A 20,619-nucleotide genomic window follows, 5' to 3' on the forward strand; every position below is an offset into this window, starting at 1 on the left:
TCTTTTGCATCACTCAGTCACACTTGGCAACATGTCACCCATGAAAACTCCAAAAGTTGCTTCAAACATTTTCATTTCATTGAACCAGTCAACTGAAGGAGAAATGAGTCCACCACCAAAGATTACAGAGATCCAGTCACAACCAGTGATGTAACCTGAATCCAGAAGAAGTGTCTCTGAGAATGAACCCAAGGAACTGCCAAGGTAAGATAGGATCTGGCCTTATGTGAAACACACTCTTATTTGTTATTTTATTACAGAAGAAAACTGGCAATTGACTCTCAATAATGAAAATGTGAAGTCATCCACATGAATACTAACAGAAATCTGCTAATTCGGTTATGCGATAAACCACACAAATCTAAAGGCTGTAAATTCAGCTAAATACAGTTATGAATAACTTCAATTATAATGATTACATAATAATGTTGTGGGGAAAACAAACCATAGACTGTAATTTACTGTGAGACTCTTAGAAAATGCAACAGGTTTAACAGAAACACTGCTTAAGACTACGCAGGAGTATTCCTGTATGCTGTGATCCACATCATATAGAGAAGGGAAGATCATTTTGCATTATCATAATATAGGGGATAGGATCTTCTCATGAAATTTCAGTCACCACCTTTCTCCTCTGAATGCAAAAATATTTTTTTGGCACCCATCTACATGGTGGCCTTGCACAGAAAAATTTAAATGTTTGTTATTCCCGTACACTGTTTGAGAGTGGAATGGTAGAGAAATAGCTTGAAGGTGGTTCGATGAAGCCTCTGCTGGGTGCTTACTTGTAAAATTCATCATAGTTTTCTCTCCTTAGCAGTTTTACCTTAATTTTTAATCTGCCTTTTCTTGTTTACAAGTAACATCTAGGTAAAGAACTACACATTGTTGATCTCTACAAAAAAACAGTGCATGGATTATTCCAAAGACAATAATTAATAATACATAGAAATGTATTTCAAAAGAGGATGAACATCTGGCAATGATATGTACATAGTCTTTGCTGGCATAAACCTTGGATGCATCTTCATACCAATTTCGATTTTTTTTGTGATGGCAAAATGTCACTCTGTAATTATCTTTTCAAAGAAAAACACAAAAGTTCATTTTTTAAGTACCACTCATAATCTTTGGAAAGAAAATGATCTCAACAAACCTTGCATTATTCACATCAACAGTATCAATTCTTTTACAGCAGGAGACCCATTTGTGCTGTAGTTCTCTTATCTTTAGGAAATTGATGGTATCCAGAGTTTCAAACAAAGCAACAGCACACTGATTTCTAATTTTGTTCGTAGTATGACAAATTGGCCAGCAAGAAGAATAGCTAATAAGCAACTGCATTCTATTTATTTTGACACAGGGATCCCGAGAATTTTCTTGCATTAACAATGCCTCCCGCTTCTCACTTCCTGTATTAGCAATGACGTCACGCTGTTTTGCCTGCAGTCTGTGCAGGAAGTCAATATGGCATGCTCTGATAAATACTGTGAAAAGAGGGTGTGAATGGCAGAAATAATTCTTGTCAACAATAAAACTTGACTATTGAATTGTCATCTGTCAAATACAAACTTATCTGTCAAGTCTGTATAGTTATTGTCCATATATCATTAATGATCATGGCTTCTTATTTTCTATTTAAATTGTTACCATATTTACACTGCTCAAAATAAGCAGGGGAACGCATATAGCAATGTCTGATACATTAAATCTATTTTGATACAGACACTAGCTGTGGTCTTATTGCATTTTGCTTCCAGTGTTTCAATGTACACAACAACTAAAGTCATTTGGCACCTATCAGCTGTGTTATACATTACAGTACCATGTGACCCCACAGAAGGAAGTGAATACCAATGTTCCAGTGTTCTCTAGTGAGGTACAAAGTGGGCAGTTGTCATTTGTGGATATTGTATTCAACCAAGTACATGCAATGCAACATCTTACTGCAGTTCAAATCACAAGGGCGGTCCCCACAAAGACCAACATCCGGCCATCCCTGTATTGCGACACTGTACGGCTGCCACCAGACCACTTCAAAATGGTTTCAGAAGGGCCACTAGAGCTGTGGTGCCCAATCAGACTGTAAGGAACAGGTTATGAGAAAAGGCCATACAACCCAGATGTCATGTTTGAGTGGCTAGCTTCAGATGACGGCATTTCACGGCTTGCCTTCGGTTCTGGCATTGTCATGTTGTCTGGCAACTCTGTCACTGGTGAAACATGTTATTTGAGATAAGTCCGATTTCCTCTGATGCAAGGTGATGGGCATGTTAGGTGTGTGCAGACACTGTTGTGAGCAGTATCTGCCAAATGTTGTACACAAAATCAACACATTTTGCCACGATTCTGTGATAGTGTGGAGAGGCAACAGTGTTTACAGCCATACAGATCTTGTCACTGTTTTTACAGAGAGTACTCTAGGGCATTGGCTCCTTACCTAGCTTGCATTTAGCATCAATCTCTCTCCAAGAACAACATCCCAAGCAACTGGAAAAAGGTGCAGGTGACTCCATCATATAAGAAGGGTAAAAGAATGGACCTGCAAAATTACAGACCAAGATCCCTAACTTCTGCTTGCTGCAGAATCCTTGAACGTATTCTCAGTTTGAATATAATACATTTTCTTCAGACTGAGAAACATATGTCCATGAATCAGTATGGTTTTAGAAAGCATCACTCATGTGAAACTCAGCTTGCCCTTTTCTCACATGGTTTACTGTGAACTGTGGATGAAAGACAACAGGCAGATACCATATTTCTAGATTTATAGAAAGCACTTGACATGGTCCCCCATTACAGGCTGATAAAGAAGGTACAAGCATACGGGATAAGTTCACAGATATATGAGTGGCTCGAGATGGCTTAAATAATAGAACCCAGTATGTTGTCCTTGATGGCAAGTGTTGCTTTGAGACAAGGGTATCGTCAGGAGTGCCCCAGTGAAGTTTGATAGGACCGCTGCTGTTCTCTATGTACATAAATGATTTAGCGAACAAGGTGGATAGAAACCTGCAGTTGTTTGCTAAGAATTCTATGATGCATAGTAAGGTGTCATAGTTGAGTGACTGTAGGAAGATACAAGACAACTTAGCAAAAAATTCCAGTTGGTTTGATGAATTGCAGGTAGCTCTAAATACGGAAAAATGTAAGTTAATGTGGATGAGTAGGAAGATCAAACCTGTAATGTTCAGACACAGTATTGCTTGAGTCCTGCTCAACACAGTCAAATTGTTTAAATATCTGGGCATAATGCTGCAAAGTGATATGAGATGGAACAAGCATGTGAGAACTGTGGTAGGAAAGTAGAATGGTTGAAATCAGTTTATTGGCAGAATTTTAGGAAAGAGTAATTCACCGGTAAAGGAGGTTACAAACAGAATAATGGTGCGACTTATTCTTGAGTATTGCTCAAGTGTTTGGGATTCGTATCAGGTCAGATGGAAGGAAGACATCGAAGTAATTCAGAGGTGGGCTTCTAGATCATTACAGATAGGTTCGAACAACATGTCAGTGTTACAGAGATGCTTCAGTAACTCAAATGGGAATCCCTGTAGAGAATGGGCATTCTTTTTGAGAAACACTATTGAGAAAATATAGGGAACCGGCATCTGAAGCTGACTGAAGAATGATTCTACTGCCATCAACATATACTGCACGTACGGACCACAAAGATAAGATATGAGAAATTAGGGCTCATATAGAGGCATATAGAGAGTTTCTTTTCCCTCACTCTATTTGTAGATGGAACAGGAAAGAAAATGACTACTAGTGATACAGGGTACCCTCCAAAAAGTACCATATGGTGGCTTGAGAAGTATCTATGTAGATGTAGATGTTGGACCATGTAGTGGCTGGTGGATACTGTAATGGCCCTGAGTTTTTTCTCATGCATGATAATGCCAGGGTCCATGTGGCAGCTGCCACCACAGATTTTTTGTGAAACCTGGACACTGAAGTAATGAAATGGCTGGCAGAGAGACCCAACCTAAATCCCATTTGGTACCTGTTGGACATGCTTAAGAGACATACCCGCAGTCATCCTGTTCCACCACAGACTGTCCAAAAACTCTCAGGGGTTCTCTCTGAAGAACTAGAATGGATACACAGAGTCACATCTGTAGATTTATGCAGATCATGCCAGGTAGGTGTCAAGGTGGCATTCATGGCATAAATTTTACTGAAGCTCTCAAAGGCCAATGGAAAGTACCCAGGATGACTGGATGAATGATTGTTACCACTGTGTTTTCAACGTCTGCCAGACAATTCAGTGCTGTTCTGTAAATTAACACAGACATAATGATGTTTTGTTGTGTAATCAATTTGTGAAAGATGAAGGTATAATTTGTAACATAAGAAGCCCTTAATTATTGCTCAATGGAGTATTGCTGATGCACAAAGTCATGGTCCCCTAGTTCTTTTGAGTGGTGTGTGTATATATATATTTTGATGGCCTCTGTTTATAGCCTTGGATAATAGTTTGTCACTGCAGATGAAATTTTGGTTTCAGAAAACTTCACTTCATCGTTCCTGACTACAGTGCATGCTCTGTATAAGCTGATTCTTCTACCATCTCTAGTCATTGAAAGCTTCTGTAATCCTGCAGACATATTCATGCTTCTCTTTGTTGTTTCCCGTACATGGAATCTTATATACATCATGCCAGTGGAGGATGGGAATCATACTTTACAGATCTGAAGGGATGACATTTTAGTTTTTGGTCCAAATACCAGTCTAATGTTACGTTTCTGTAAAATCTTATAAATATGATGTTACATTTGTCCTTAGTGTACTGTTATTTCATTGCAGAACCCTCTTTGCTTCTTTTCCTGAACAGCCTTTTTCCTGCAAACCCACTTCAAATGCATTAATTTGTGATGTAAATATTCTGGTTTACAAATTCTTTTAGCTCCGTCACCATGACATTTAATGACACTCCACTGTTGACTGGATGATGGGTAGATCTCTCATCAATATACTAGTGGTGGACACAAAACACTGAACACAACTCACCGGCTCGTCGTCTCCACTCTCTGCCTCCTCTTCATCTTCCTCATTCTCCGTTTTATCAATGTTGGATGTGCTAGGTCCAGAAAAATCTTCTGAAGGTGAACATTCCTGGAACATTTAAAAGAAAATGCTACACAAGGTGAGAGAGAGGACACAACACACTTTCAAGCAAAATCACAGAGAAATGAAGAGCACACTTCTTCAGCTTCAATCTACCTAATAAATGCCTTTGAAGAAATGATTGTAGCTACAAATGTACTACTGAAAAAGTATCATACAGCAAATTTATGTAACACTACTGCTGTTGAAATGCATTGAACTCAAAGCAATTGAGCTGTCCTCCTCCTCCTGCTCACCACCACCACCACCACCATACAGTGTTCTGCCTATTTACAGGTTTCTGACACCACTGCTGTCTTCATCTGATCCTGTCAAGCCCAACCGTTTCATCTCCTTATTTTTTTCTCCTGTCCTTCGACTGTACCTTCAATACCTGTTGTTGCTATTCCTTTTCCTAGCAGTATACGATGTAATTAAAAAGTAATGAGAATTTTTGTTTTTTCTTCAAGGTATCGTCATTTATTCATCAGCTCTGTTCCCTTCAAAGAAATCCCCCTCAGATATAATACACTTGTGCCAACACTTTTTCCAATCTTGGAAGCACTTCTCAAACTCACTTTTCATTATGGTGTTTATCTCCTTCGGGGATTCTCAGGAATGGAATGAAGTCTCAGGGGGCCATGTCCAGCAAATATGGTGGCTGAGACGACATAACCCTTATTGCAATGCAATTTCCACAAGTGGTTGTGCCACAGTTTTGGTCATTTTCTTTGGATTGCTTCATGCAAACAGAACATAGCTCCCATGGTGTATTACTTAATGACCCTATAACGATAAGGCAGGAACTCATGATACACTACCCCAGTGCAATCGAAGAAGTGATCAAACTCGTCGAATTTTTTTCGCTCTCGGTTCTTCACGCAGTTTCCACTGGGACAACTGGGCCTTGGTTTGGATGTCATATCTGCAATCCTTTGTTTCATCATCTGTTATAACCTTCTTTAGAAAATCTGGATTATTAGTGACTTCATTCAGCAATTCATGAACAATGTCTACATAATGTTGTTTGTAATTAAACTCAACAATTTTGGTACAAATTTTGCTGCTACATGTTTTATGTCAAAAATATCTGAAAAACTGCACGACATCAGCCAAAGGATATGCTAACATCATCAGCAACCTCTCTGATGGTGATTTGGCAGTTTTCGAGAAACATTTTCTTTGCGTCTTTCACATTGCCATTAGTAATTGATGTGTTAGGGTGTCATGGGCAGTCATCGTTTCAACATCTTCTCGACTCTCTTTGAAACATTTAGACCACTTGAAAACTCTTTTCTTACTCACAGCAGATTTGGTGAAAGCAACTGTCAACATTTCAAATGCACTTTATTCCAGCTTTCAAGCAAAATTTAATGCATATTTCTTCATTCAGCTTTTTCATAAATAAAAATTCGCTGAGCACTCAAAAACATGTATAAACTATTTGACTGTCAACAATAAACTAAATATTCAAAATAGCTGAAAATACATACATACATACATCAGGGACGTGTGTATCAACAAGATGAAAAAAATGTTTTGAAAATCAGATTTATAAAGCCCACAAAATAAAAAAATTTTCATTACTTTTTGATCACATCTTGTATGTCCCACATTGTCTGGTTTCCCTTTCTTGACCAGTGGTTTAGAAACATTCTTTGTTCCTTCATCCTTTCTGGTTCTTCACTGGTCTTCACTTTATCCACCCATTTTATTTTATCAATCCCATTCCAAACCCACATCTTGAATGCTTCACTTCTGCCTCTCTCTTCTTCAATGTCCAGCTTTCATAGCTGTACAGGAAAACACTTCACATGAAGCATTTAACCAACCTTTTTCTTAATTCCAGCCCCTATTTGTTCCAGAACAGGTTTTTTTCTGGAAAACTTGCTTTGCCATTGCACTTCTTGAGCTTAATCCCTTTCCATTTATCCAGTTATCATTTAGTGTGCTCCCCCAAATAGCTGTACTCTTTAATGTTAACTCACCTGTTGACCAACAGAATGTCACATTACAGCAAACAGTCGTGCATTTACACTGGAGAGAATGTAAATATTGCATCATGTTGAACGGACACAATGATATAGCAGTAGAGGACACAGCCATGTGCTGATCTATTTACTTGAAATGTGCATCAGTGGGTAACACCATGGCCTGAGGAGACATGGTGTAAAAAAACTACTGATGGTCTCTTGTGGCCTGCACTAGTTATGCTCACACAAAAAAATTTTCTGGAGCAGGTGGTTTCATGCCATTCCACTGGGAGATCCCAACTTGCTTCCATTGAGTATTAGGTATGCAGAGTTCAAGGGGGTGGACTGAGCTAATTGCCTCCAGAGGGATTAGAATTGTCGATCAGGAAAGAAAACTGTTCAAGATTGGCTACCATTTTCTGAATGCATGCAAATTAAACCTCCACATTCATAACAGTGATTTATGGACAAAACTGTTGTGTGTTAAATAAGATGAAAGCATGTTATATTTTCTGTGCAGATTAAACTAGTGGGAAAGTATGGAAAGATTTGAGGCGATGACAGAATTTATAACAACCGGAACACTCTTGGTGATTTTATTTGTATGGGCATTAGGCCATGGACTTACACATTTTCCTGTGCTTATTATTTCATCTCCTAATGCTGGAGACATCCTTAGTATTTATTAACACTTGGTTAATTGCTTTCTGAAATTGAACAATATCAGTAAGCCAAGCAGTTTGTAAGTAATTGTGCAGTGGTCAGGTACTGACATCATCTGACTCACTGTTGTCACAGATCACAGTCTCGACATTACCAGTTAAGGAGCTTATAGTGAAGATGATAAGACATTATACGTTTTGTCTAGCATTAAGGAGTAGGACTGAAATTAGACAAGTTGTGGGCCTCAGTGCTAAAAAAAGCAAGCAGCACCAACTTTTTCCTACTAGAAGCTTCATAACTTATGGTAGTGAGACTCTGTGAACTGTGGCAACTGTCAGATGGCTACTGAAAATATATGTACAAACTGTTCAAGGCCTTCTGACTGAAAGTTTTAATGTATAATAGTCCTTTTCTTGTGGCTGTCTGTAATTCAGCATCTCTTCTATATGGTGAGTAGTAATCTACTTTTTTCATAATATCATCATTCCATTCTGGAGTTTTCACTGTTTTATTTAGATTCTATTAAAATATTGACTGGAGTACTCTCTTTCAAATTCTGAAGATGCCAGGGGTCAAATACAGGGAATGAAAGGCTATTTACAATTTGTACAGAAAACACACGGCAATTACAACAGTCAAGGGGTATGAAAGGGAAGCAGTGGTTGAGAAGGGAGTGAGACAGAGTTGTAGCCTATCCCCAATGTTATTCAATATTTGTATTGAGTAAGATGTAAAGGAAACAAAAGAAAAATTCAGAGTAGGAATTAAAATCCATGGAGAAGAAATAAAAGCTTTGAGGTTTGCCGATGACATTGTAATTTTGTCAGAGACAGCAAAGGCCCTGGAAGAACAGCTGAACGGAATGGACAGTGCCTTGAAAGGAAGCTATAAGATGAACATCAACAAAACCAAAATGAGGATAATAGAATGTAATTGCATCAAATCAGGTAATGCTGAGGGAATTAGATTAGGAAATGAGACACTTAATATAAAATGTAGACAGGCTATGGCAAAGAAAGCGTTTCTAAAGAAGAGAAATTTGTAGACGCTGAATATAGATTTAAGTGTCAGGAAGCCTTGCCTGAAAGTAGTTGTATGGAGTGTAGCCATGAATGGAAGCAAAACATGGACTATAAATAGCTTAAACAAGAAAAGAATAGAAGCCTTCGAAATGTGGTGCTTCAGAAGAATGCTGAAGATAAGATGAGTACATCAAGTAACTAATGAGGAGGTACTGAAACAAACTGGGGAGAAGAGGAATTTGTAGCACAACTTGACTAGAAGAAGGGATTGGTTGGTAGGACATATTCTAAGGCATCACGGGACACCAATTTGGTATTGGAGGACAACATGGAGGATAAAAATCGTAGACAGAGACCAAGAGATGAATGGATTAAGCAGATTCAGGAGGATGTAGGCTGCAGTAGTTACTTGGAGATGAGGCTTGCACATGATAGAATGCTGTGTTGAGCTGCATCAAACCAGTCTGTGGAATGAAAACTACAACAAAAACAACAACAACTATTGAAATATTATTACATGAGCTATATCTTTAATGAAAAAGCAAGACATTCCTAAATTTTGATCCTATAACTTGTCATTTGAGGGTTTTAGGAAAAATATATAATTCTGAGTACACAATTAACCCTTTCGTGTAATAATTTGATTATTTTGTTTTGTTCTGAATTCAAATATTGAAATTAGTAATGTTTTCAGCAACATAAACCAACAATTTCTCATACAAAAATACAGCAAATGACACAAAACAGAGAATTCGTGATTATTTCTAATGTACAATTACTCAATATATGAATACATTTAAAAATTTCTACATCTACATCTACATGGATACTCTGCAAATCACATTTAAGTGCCTGGCAGAGATTTCATCGAACCACCTTCACAAGTCCCTATTATCCCAATCTCGTATAGCGTGCGGAAAGAATTAACACATATATATTTCCGTACAAGCTCTGATTTCCCTTATTTTATCTTCGTGATCGTACCTCCCTATGTAATTCCATGTCAACAAAATATTTTCGCATTCAGAGGAGAAAGTTGGTGATTGGAATTTCGTGAGAAGATTCCGTCGCAACAAAAAACGCCTTTCTTTTAATGATGTCCATCCCAAATCTTGTATCATTTCTGTGACACTCTCTCCCATTTTTCGCGATAATACAAAATGCGCTGCCTTTCTTTGAACTTTTTTGATGTAATCAGTCAATCCTATCTGGTAAGGATCCCACATTGCGCAACAGTATTCTAAAAGAGGACGGACAAGCTTAGTGTAGGCAGTCCCCTTAGTAGGTCTGTTACATTTTCTAAGTGTCCTGCCAATGAAATGCAGTCTTTGGTTAGCCTTCTCTACAACATTTTCTGTGTGTTCCTTCTAATTTAAATTGTTCATAATTGATTTACCTAGGTATTTAGTTGAATTTACGGCTTTTAGATTAGACTGATTTATCATGTAACCAAAGTTTAACACGTTCCTTTTAGCACTCATGTGGATGATCTCACACTTTTCATTATTTAAGATCAACTGCCACTTTTCGCACCATTCCAATATTTCTTCTAAATCATTTTGCAGTTTGTTTTGATCTTCTGATGACTTTATTAGTCGATAAACGACAGCGTCCTCTGCAAACAACAGAAGACGGCTGTTCAAATTGTCTCCCAAATCATTTATATAGCTAAGGAACAGCAAAGGGCCTATAACACTACCTTGGGGAACGCCAGAAATCACTTCTGTTTTACTCAATGACTTTCCATCAATTACAACGAATTGTGACCTCTCTGACAGAAAATCACAGATACAGTCACATAACTGAGATGATATTCCATAAGCACACAATTTCACTACGAGCTGCTTGTGTGTTACTGTGTCAAAAGCCTTCCGAAAATCCAGAAATACGGAATAAATCTGAAATCCCTTGTCAATAGCACTCAGCACTTCATGTGAATAAAGAGCTAGTTGTGTTTCACAGGAACTATGTTTTCTAAACCCATGTTGACTGTGTGTCAATAGACCGTTTTTTTCGAGGTAATTCATTACGTTCGAACACAATATATGTTGTAAAATCCTGCTACATATCGACGTTAACAATACGGGCCTGTAATTTGGTGGATTACTACTACTACCTTTCTTGAATCTTGGTGTGACCTGTGCAACTTTCCAGTCTTTGGGTACGGATCTTTCATCAAGCAAACGGTTGTATATGATTGTTAAGTATGGAGCTAATGCATCAGTATACTCTGAAAGGAACCTAATTGGTATACAGTCTGGACAAGAAGATGTGCTTTTATTAAGTGATTTAAGATAAGTAACATCAAAAAAGGAAAATAATTTGTAAGTTGCATGAAAAATACCACATATCTGTATCACAGAGGAGAAATTTCTAAAAGTATTTGATATCAACTAACTTAAACAAGAATAATAAATAATGTGTCACAAGAACACTGTTAAAATTGTTCGAGTATGATAAAACTGATCGTAGTAACAACTTTCAACAAAGTAAGAATTATATTACCTGTTGAAAGAGTATAAATAGGTATGTGGCTGCGATTGCAAGAAAGCTAATTATTGTCTTGGGCTCAGTGTGTTTATATATTTGTCAGGCAGAGTATTATATGCTGTTCAGTTGTTAGTGCTTTGAAGCCATGTGAAGCTGAGACATTCTTATTCCTATCTATAATCACTACATTAAATATGTTTCTTTTGAGTTTATAGTGAGCTGCTCTTCAAAATAATTTTAATGCACTAGATAAGCAGTTATTCTGCAAAAAATTGCTTAAGTTTGACAGTTATACACTACGAAAAATGTATTTACAGCAGCAGTTGGCATACATTACAACTGACATTAAACTTGCACTAACTCATAGAAAATCACTACAGCTTGAAATTAACTGCTACACGCCTGATGTTTGTTTTGACATAAGGAAGTAAACCGGTCATCATCATGAGAGTCAGTTTGAAGACTGGAGAATTTACTAGGCTTGGTCTGTTGCCTCTACAAATCCTTGCCTTCTTCAGAACTTAGTACTGACTTACCCAGAGTTTAGCACAAATTCCATGAAAAGCTTAAACATGCCATTTTTCATATTGACAAATCACTGCCAGAGATGAAAGAAAAAATCTCAGACGTGAGTGGACATCAAACCCCAAGCCTTTAGATTTCAAGCCCAGCACTTACCCACTGACCTACCATGCCAAATAGCTCCCTCTGTCTAAATGTAAAGTTCATGATTACTAATGCATCAGTACTTGCAGAGAAAATGCTGCTCTATGTGATACAATGATCAGCCGTAACACTATGACCTCCACACTACTATTGATATAAAACAGTCCAATCCATAGCAGTGTCACATGGTGAAGAATGACCATTAATAAGACACATGCATGGTACGTGTAGTATCAGTGGGCATGCTGTCTATGTGTTGAATGGGGAACGCACATGATCTGACTTTGACAGAGGGCAGATTGTGATGGTCCTTAGGCTCGGCATGAGCATTACGGCAACTGCATGACTTGTTGGGTGTTTGAGGGGTGCTGTGTGGTGAGTGTCTTCAACACATGGTGAAATCAAGCTGAAACCACGTCTAGGCATCATGGGTTTGGACGGCCATCCCTCGTTACAATGTTGGATGTTCTAGGTTGTGCAGACTGGTAAAACTGGACAGGGGGAAAACTGTGATAGAAGAAACATCACAATTTAAAGCTGGGCATGTAAAAGTGTGTCTGAACACACAGTGCACCAAACACTCTTAAAGATGGGCCTCCAGAGCTGATCCCCTATGCATGTGCCAATGTTAACAGCATGACATCAGCAACTACAACAAAGGCACACATGACTATTGGCACTGGATGTTGATGCAGTGGCAGAGCGATGCATGCTCTGATCAACCCCAATGCCAATGGGTGAGTGCAAATCTGTCGTCTTCCAGGGAAACAGCTCCTTGACACCTGCACTGTGGGATGGAGGCAAGTTGGTGGCAGCTACATTATGCCCTGGGGAACTTTCACCTGGGCACCCATAGGTACAGTAGAGCTGATGCAAGACATCATGACCGCCAAGTAGTATCATACACTGGTTGCAGACCATGTACATCCTTTCATGGCATATATGTTTCACAATGGCAATGGCATTTTTCAACATGATAATCCACCTTATCACAGGGCCAGGACTGTGACGGAGTGGTTCAGGTAACACAGTGGTGAGTTCTAATTGACGTGCTTGCCCTTCAACTCACCAAACCTGAACCCAGTCAACCACATCTGGGATATAACTGAATGTAGCATCAGAGCTCATTGGTCCCCTCCCCAGAATTTACAGGAATTAGGTGACGTGTGTGCAGATGTGGTGCCAGCTCCCTCAAGTGACCTATCAAGGCCTCATTGCATCCATGCGACAATGCGTCACCACTGTTATCCGAGCCAAAGGTGGACACACCAGGTATTAGGTAGTTGGTCATATGTTATGGCTGGTTAGTGTATGTATAATGTAATACAAAGCATAGTGCAAAAGTTCATTTCACTATTTTATCAAATGAATATGATCACTTTTATTTTTACTTATGAATACCCATTTGAACTGCACAAAACACAGACTCTATATCACCAGCTGTGGAACTTATATTCCTAAGACTAATATTACTGTGTATCAAATTCATCTGTGGCTTTTTGGTTGTTTTGGGAAAATGCTTCTAAGCCTTAAAATCACTTTGAACAATGGTTAGTGTAAATAATGTTATAGCTGTGGTCTTTAGTCTGGAGACTGATTTGATGCAGCTCTTTACATTGGTCTATCCTGTACAAGCCTCTTCACCTCTGCATAACTACTGCAACCAAGGTCCACTTCAATATGCATGTGTAGTCAAGCCTTGCTCTGGCTCTATGACAGATTTTTACCCCTCACATTTTCCCCTCATAACCAAATTTGTGTTCTGTGATGTTCAGAATGTCTTATCAACTAGTCCCTTTATTTTAGTCAAGTTGTGTAATTAAGTTCTTCTCTTCCCAGTTTCAGTATCCAGTCTACACATGTGATCTTCAGCATTTTTCTGCAACACCAAATTACAAAATTTTGTATTGTCTCCCTACATGTACTGATCATCATCCACAATTCACTTTCATATAATGCAACACTCCATACAAGTACTCCCAGGAACGACTTTGCCACATTTTTATGCCATCATTAGTTATTTTATTGACCATATAGCAAACATTTCTCTTACTTTTAAGAGTTTCATGTCATAATCTAATCTCTTTAGTATCATCTAATTTAATTTGACCATATTCCATTCCCTTTGTTTTACTTTTGTTGATGCTCACTTTAGAATCTTCATTCAATGAATCTTCCACATCCTCTACCTCCCTTTATCTACATTAATACATTAACGATGAGTTTTCACTAAGTAATAATGCAACACATTTATTTCTGAAAGCAGGTTGGTTTTATTTGGGATTCAAATACATAACATTATTCCCCACTCTTCTGGTTACAAATCCTACTTTTCAACATAATCTCTGTTGACTGTGATGGCCTTATGCCACTTTACTGGGAGGGACTGTACGCCTTCACAGTATGATTTACTGGCCAACAACAGAGCCACCATCATGCTCCACCAACAACATCCCCATCATCCACATGTTGTTTCCCACAGAGTGCAACCTTCACTGGGCCAGACAGATGAAAGTGAGAAGGTGTGAGATCCAGGCCATAGTTTGGATGAGGAATAACAGTCCAATGAACTTTTATGATCTCCTCTCAGGTGCACATACTTCTGTGAGGCTTTGCACTGTCTTGAAAAAGGAGATCATTTGCACTTTTGTGGTGACAAACATGCTGAAGTTGTTTCTTCAATTTCCGGAGGGTAGCAGAGTGTACTTCTGAGTTGATCGTTCCACCACAAGGGAAACATCAACAGAATACACCTTCAGACTCCCACAACACCATCACAATGAGTTCATCGGGTGAGGGTGCTACTTTGTACTTTTTCTTCAGAGGAGAAGTGGTGTGACTCCACTCCATGAATTGCCGTTTTGTTTCCAGTTGTCTGTGACAATGTTCAACAAAAAAATTTTTGCAATTAGCCTCATAACACACCAGTAAATCTGCACAGATGGTCCTTCATTGCTCTTTATGGTCTTCTGTTGGTGGAGAGGAACCCAACAGGCACACGCCTTTGATTAACCCAATTAGTGGACAAGTGTTGCAGCACTACTAACACAGGCATATAGTTGTGCAACAAGATGTCAATTGTGATCAGTCAATAACTTCAAATTAGAGGGTCCACAGCTTCCAACATATCTCAGGAGTCACAGCTGTGTGCGGTTGGTTGGCATGTGGAAGATCAAATAGGTTTGCGTGACCTTGTTGGATGATGACAGACACCTCACCCAACGGCTCACCATGCTTTTGTTCCCTGCTAGGTCTCCGTAGACATTCTGCAAGAGCCTACAAATATCTGCAATGCTCTGGTTATCTGCAAAAAGAAATTCAATAACAGCTCTCTGTTTGGAACACATCTCTGTTACAGACACCATTCTGAAGGCTATATACATCTTGTGGTCTTCAGTCCAAAGACTGGTTTGATGTAGCTCTCCACACCACTCCATCCTGTGCAAGTTTCTTTATCTCAGCGTAGTTAATGCAACATATATCCTTCTGAATCTGCTTATTGTATTCATCTCTTGGTCTTTCTATATGATTTTTACCCTTCAGGCTTCCCTCCAGTACTAAATTGGCGATCCCTTGATGCCTCAGAACGTGTCCTACCAACCAATCCCTTCTTCTAGTCAAGTTGTACCAAAAATTTCTCCTGTCCCCAATTCTATTCAGTATCTCCTACTTAGTTATGTGACCTACCCATCTAATCTTCAGCATTCTTGTGTAGCACCACACCTCAAAAGCTTCTATTCTGTTCTTGTCTAAACTGTTCATCATCCATGTTTCACTTCCATACATGGCTACACTCCACACAAATACTTTCAGAAAGGGCGTCCTGACACTTAAATCTATATTCGATGTTACCAAATTTCTTTTCTTCAGAAACTTTTTTCTTGCCACTGCCAGTCTACATTTTATATCCTCCCTACTTCGACAATCATCACTTACTTTTCTTCCCAAATAGCAAAACTCATCTACTACTTTAAGTGTTTCATTTCCTAATCTAATTTTCTCAGCATCACCTGAGTTAATTCAACTACGTTTTGCTGAACTGTGTATTGTACAATGATATCATTTTGTAGGTACCTTCAGCAATATGTAAGTACTATCTGCGAAATGTGTTGCGAATCAAGTTTGTAGTAAAGAAACAATAAATTAAAACATAATTCTTGATGATGTTTTGGTGTATGCCATTTTAAGCAGTATAAACATTCAAATATTTATGACATTATACCTCTCGAACTATGTATCATATAATGATATAATTTTGCAGTACAGTCAATGGTATATGTGGATACTGTCTGCAAACTGTGTTCCAAACAAGTGTCAGTAGTAAAAAAAATATTAAATTAATATGTCATGACTGTTGCTGAAGTTTTACTGTGTGAACAGTGAATACGTAGTAAGTGATAAATTTTCTTCCTTTCACAATTTTGTGATGCGTGTCAGTGAGAAAAAGTTTTGCAAAGGTTTGAAGATATTCGAGAAGTTTGTTGTAAGTTGCTAAGTGATCTCATTATCAAATACTGAATGAATCAAGTCCCAATATTTGGTCACCATCAATTACATTGCCTCAAAACAAAACAAGCAGTTTCCAACTGTTATGCTTGTCTTAATGCATTAAATTTTAACATAAGATTACACATCTTAATTAGGAGATTATGACATAATTTTAAATTTTTAAATTCAGTCAACAGTTACACAAAACACTAAACATGACATTTTTGTTGTCTCTGAAGCTGCATTCTGGGATGATTCCTTAGTAATATAGATGTGGAAAAAGGATGATCTCAAACCTCCAACTGCAAGCGTGAACTTTTCCTGCCTGTCGACAGCGTCAGTTGCTGGCAAGCAGCAGTTGAGTGAGGTAGTGTATAGAGTTCATATCAGTTTTTCATTGTAATGGAAATGATGGAACAACTGGAGCAGCCCTACTCGTTCAAAATTTTGCCACAAACTGGGCAACGGCCAGTTGGAAACCATTTTGAAAATTAGGATGGCTATCAGTGACGATGCTATGGGCATCATACAGATTAAGGAGTGGTATGACCAGTTTAAAGGCGGCTGCACATTGGCAGAGAGCAAGCCATGCTCCAGTTGGCCAGCAACATGCTGAAATGACCAGGCCATTGCCAAAGTGAACACTCTGGTGATGTGGGACCAGCATGTGACTACCAGAGAATTGCAGAAGGGGTGGACATTGGTACTTTTTGAACATATTCCATTCCGACCGAAGACGTGGCCGCGAAGGGACTGTTGGTGTAATTCGTGCCAAATTGCTGACGGTGGAGCAAAAGCAACATTGTGTTGATGTCTCACACAAATTGCTGGACTCCACAAAGTGTCCCTGACTTTGTGAACATTACAATCACTGGTGAAGAGACCTGGGCATGTTGGTATAAGTCTGAAACCAAATCCCAGTTGTCACGGTGGAAGCATTTCTCATCACCGAGACCAAACAAGAGGAGGAGGAGGAGGATATTAGTGTTTAACGTCCCATCGACAACGAGGTCATTAGAGACGGAGCGCAAGCTCGGGTGAGGGAAGGATGGGGAAGGAAATCGGCTGTGCCCTTTCAAAGGAACCATCCCGGCATTTGTCTGAAGCGATTTAGGGAAATCACAGAAAACCTAAATCAGGATGGCCGGAGACGGGATTGAACCGTCGTCCTCCCGAATGCAAGTCCAGAGTGCTAACCACTGCGCCACCTCGCTCGGTACCAAACAAGACCCGTGAAGTGTGCGGCAAGGTCAAAGTGATGCTGACTGCTTTCTTTGACTCCTGTAGTATGGTATACCATGAGTACGCACCACAGTGTCAATCGCCAAAGAGTACTACAAGAATGCTCTCCATCACCTATGTCATGATGTGCAGTGTAAGAGACTGGACTCGCGGTCACTAGGAAATTGGTGCTTCCATCACAGCAATGCTCCAGCACATTCCCCACATTTGAGATCAGTAAAAGGGACATGATTTCAAACAAGAGAGGACATTATGGCAGCAATGACAGCCGAGCTAAACTCTGTTCTGAAAGAGGCTTTTTGGGCTTCCTTCCAACAATTGCAGCACTGCTGGGAGATGTGTGTGGGGTCCCATAGGAAAGACTTTCAGAATGATTAAGTGTCCAATGCTCCAGGTAAGCCAGTTTTTTTTCCCCAGCCAAAGGTCAGATACTTTTCTAACAGACCTCATTATATGTTCTGATGTTCCACATCTCCTCCTAAATCACTGGACCGATTTCAACCAAACTTGGTACACATATCACTAACTGTCTGGAAAGAATCATTATGTGGGTAAGAACTGTCTACCTATCGAAGGGTGGGAGTGAGGGTGAAAAACCAGTATTGACCCAGTATTTGAGAATGAGAGGACTTAGCTACTTGCAACAAAAATTACACATAATTTCAAAACTCCATGAAACTTTTTCTTGCTGAAATTCCCCCACCCCACTCACCACAGAATGATGAAAAGAAGAAAGTTTGTTTCTAACTACTGTATGTGATCAAAAATATCTGGGCACCTGGCTGAAAATGACTTACAAGTTTGTGGTGCCCACTTTCAGTAATGTAGGAATTCAATATGGTGTTGGCCCATCCTTAGCCTTGATGACAGCTTCCACTCTCACAAGCATACATTCAATTAGGTGCTGGAAAGTTTCTTGGAGAATGGCAGCCCATTCTCCACAGAGTCCTGCACTGAGGAGAGGTGTCGATGTCGTTCGGTGAGGTCTGGCACAAAGTCGGTGTTCCAAAACATCCCCAAGGTGTTCTATAGAAGTCAGGTCAGGACTCTGTGTAGGCCATTCCATTACAGGGATATTACTGTCATGTAACCACTCCACCAGAGGCCATGCATTATGGACAGGTGCTCAATCATGCTGAAAGATGCCCGCCATCCCTGAACTGCTCTTCAACAGTGAGAAGCAAGAAGGTGCTTAAAACATCAATGTAGCCCTGTGCTGTGATAGGGTTGGAAGCCCATTCCATGAAAAATGTGACCACACAATAACACCACTGCCTCCAAATTTTACTGTTGACACTACACATGCCGGCAGATGGCATTCACTGGGCAGTCTCCATACCCACACCCTGCCATCAGATCGCCACATTGTGTACCATGAGTCATCACTCCACACAATGTTTTTCCACTGTTCAATCGTCCGATACTTCTGCTCCTTACACCAAGTGAGGCACCATTTGGCTTTTACCGGTGTGATGTGTGGCTTATGAGCAGCTGGTAGACCACGAATTCCAAGATTTCCAACTTCCCGCCTAACTGTCATAGTAGTTGCAGTGGATCCTGATGCAGTTTGGAATTCCTGTGTGATGGTCTGGATAGATGTCTGCCTATTACACATTATGACCCTCTTCAACTGTCAGCGGTCTCCGTCAGTCAACACACAAGGCCGGCCTGTCTTTTGGGCTGTATGTGTCCCTTCATGGTGCCACTTCACTATCACACTGCAAACAGTGGACCTACAGGCGTTTAGGAGTGTGGAAATCTCACATACAGACGCATGATACCTATGACACCCAGTCACCTGACCACGTTCGAAATCCGTGAACTCTGCAGAGCGCCCCATTCTGCTCTCTCACTATGTCTAATGACTACTGAGGTCACTAATATGGACTACCTGGCAGTATGTGGCAGCACAATGGACCTAATATGAAAAACGTATGTTTTTGGAGGTGTCCGAATACTTTTGATCACATAATGTACATTTTCACTGTTAATACCATAAAACTGCACACGAATCATGACATTTTAATTTATTACTTCTTTACTACTAACTGTGCAAATAGTATTCACATACACAAGTGAATGTAGCAGCAAAATTACATGACTGTACAATACTCCGTTCAGGAGACATGACACCATAAACTTTGAGATGCATGAAAAACTACTGCATCATGCATGATGTTTTAATTTATTACTCCTTTACTACTAATTCCATTCAAAACACATTTCGCAGACATAGGCACATATACCACTGGATATACCTCCAAAATTATATCATTGTACGACACAGTTCTGGAGATATTACATCACAAACAGTGAGCTGCATAAAAATGAAATGTGATATATTTTAAATATATGACATATATTTCACATATGCATATGCAGGCAAAACCACAAGTAAAAAGCTCATCCTAAACCCCTGGAATTATTTCAGTCAAATCTGGTACACATGTTAGTTATGAAATGTAAAGAAATATGGGGGAGGGGGGGGGGGGGGGAGATGGAGGCAGGGGGGAGGCCACCAGCTTCCTAGTGGGGTAGAGTTGACAACATGGAGAAGAAGGAGGAGGAGCAGATGGACAGAGAGTGGGAGGAGTAGATGAACTGAAAAAGGGGAGGAGGAGATGGACAGAGAGTGGGGGAAGGAGGTGGCAGAAGTGGCAGAGAGGAGGGGGGGGGAGTGGAGATGGACAGACAGAGGGGGAAGGACTAATAGAAGATTAGTATATACCCAGGCAATGTAAAGTACTCAGCTAGTATTTATAGTATATTCAATGTTAGCAAATTCTCTTTTCTCACCAGAAATTCTTCCCTTGCTGTTGACAGTCTGCATTTCAGATCTTCCCTACTTGCTCATCATCAAGTACTTTGCTGCCGAAATTGCAAAACTCATTTACTACCTTCAGAGTCCAATTTTTAATCTAATTTTACCAGCATCATCTTATTTAATTCAACTACATTCAATTATC

The 20,619-nt window shown here is 39.5% G+C and overlaps 1 protein-coding gene across 7 annotated transcripts in view; it reads right to left on the reverse strand.

The window, feature by feature from the left end:
- LOC124717375 (zinc finger protein 501-like) overlaps positions 1–20,619 on the reverse strand; it is a 442,600-nt gene that overhangs the window by 308,538 nt on the left and 113,443 nt on the right. For all 7 annotated transcript variants that reach the window (XM_047244212.1, XM_047244217.1, XM_047244213.1 and 4 more), the window contains exon 6: positions 5,014–5,118. In XM_047244212.1, the coding sequence (XP_047100168.1) occupies positions 5,014–5,118 (105 nt within the window). The remainder of the gene's footprint in view (positions 1–5,013; positions 5,119–20,619) is intronic.

Source organism: Schistocerca piceifrons, chromosome 9 (genome assembly GCF_021461385.2).
Source record: "Schistocerca piceifrons isolate TAMUIC-IGC-003096 chromosome 9, iqSchPice1.1, whole genome shotgun sequence".
In the NCBI taxonomy this organism is placed as follows: Eukaryota; Metazoa; Arthropoda; class Insecta; order Orthoptera; family Acrididae; genus Schistocerca; species Schistocerca piceifrons.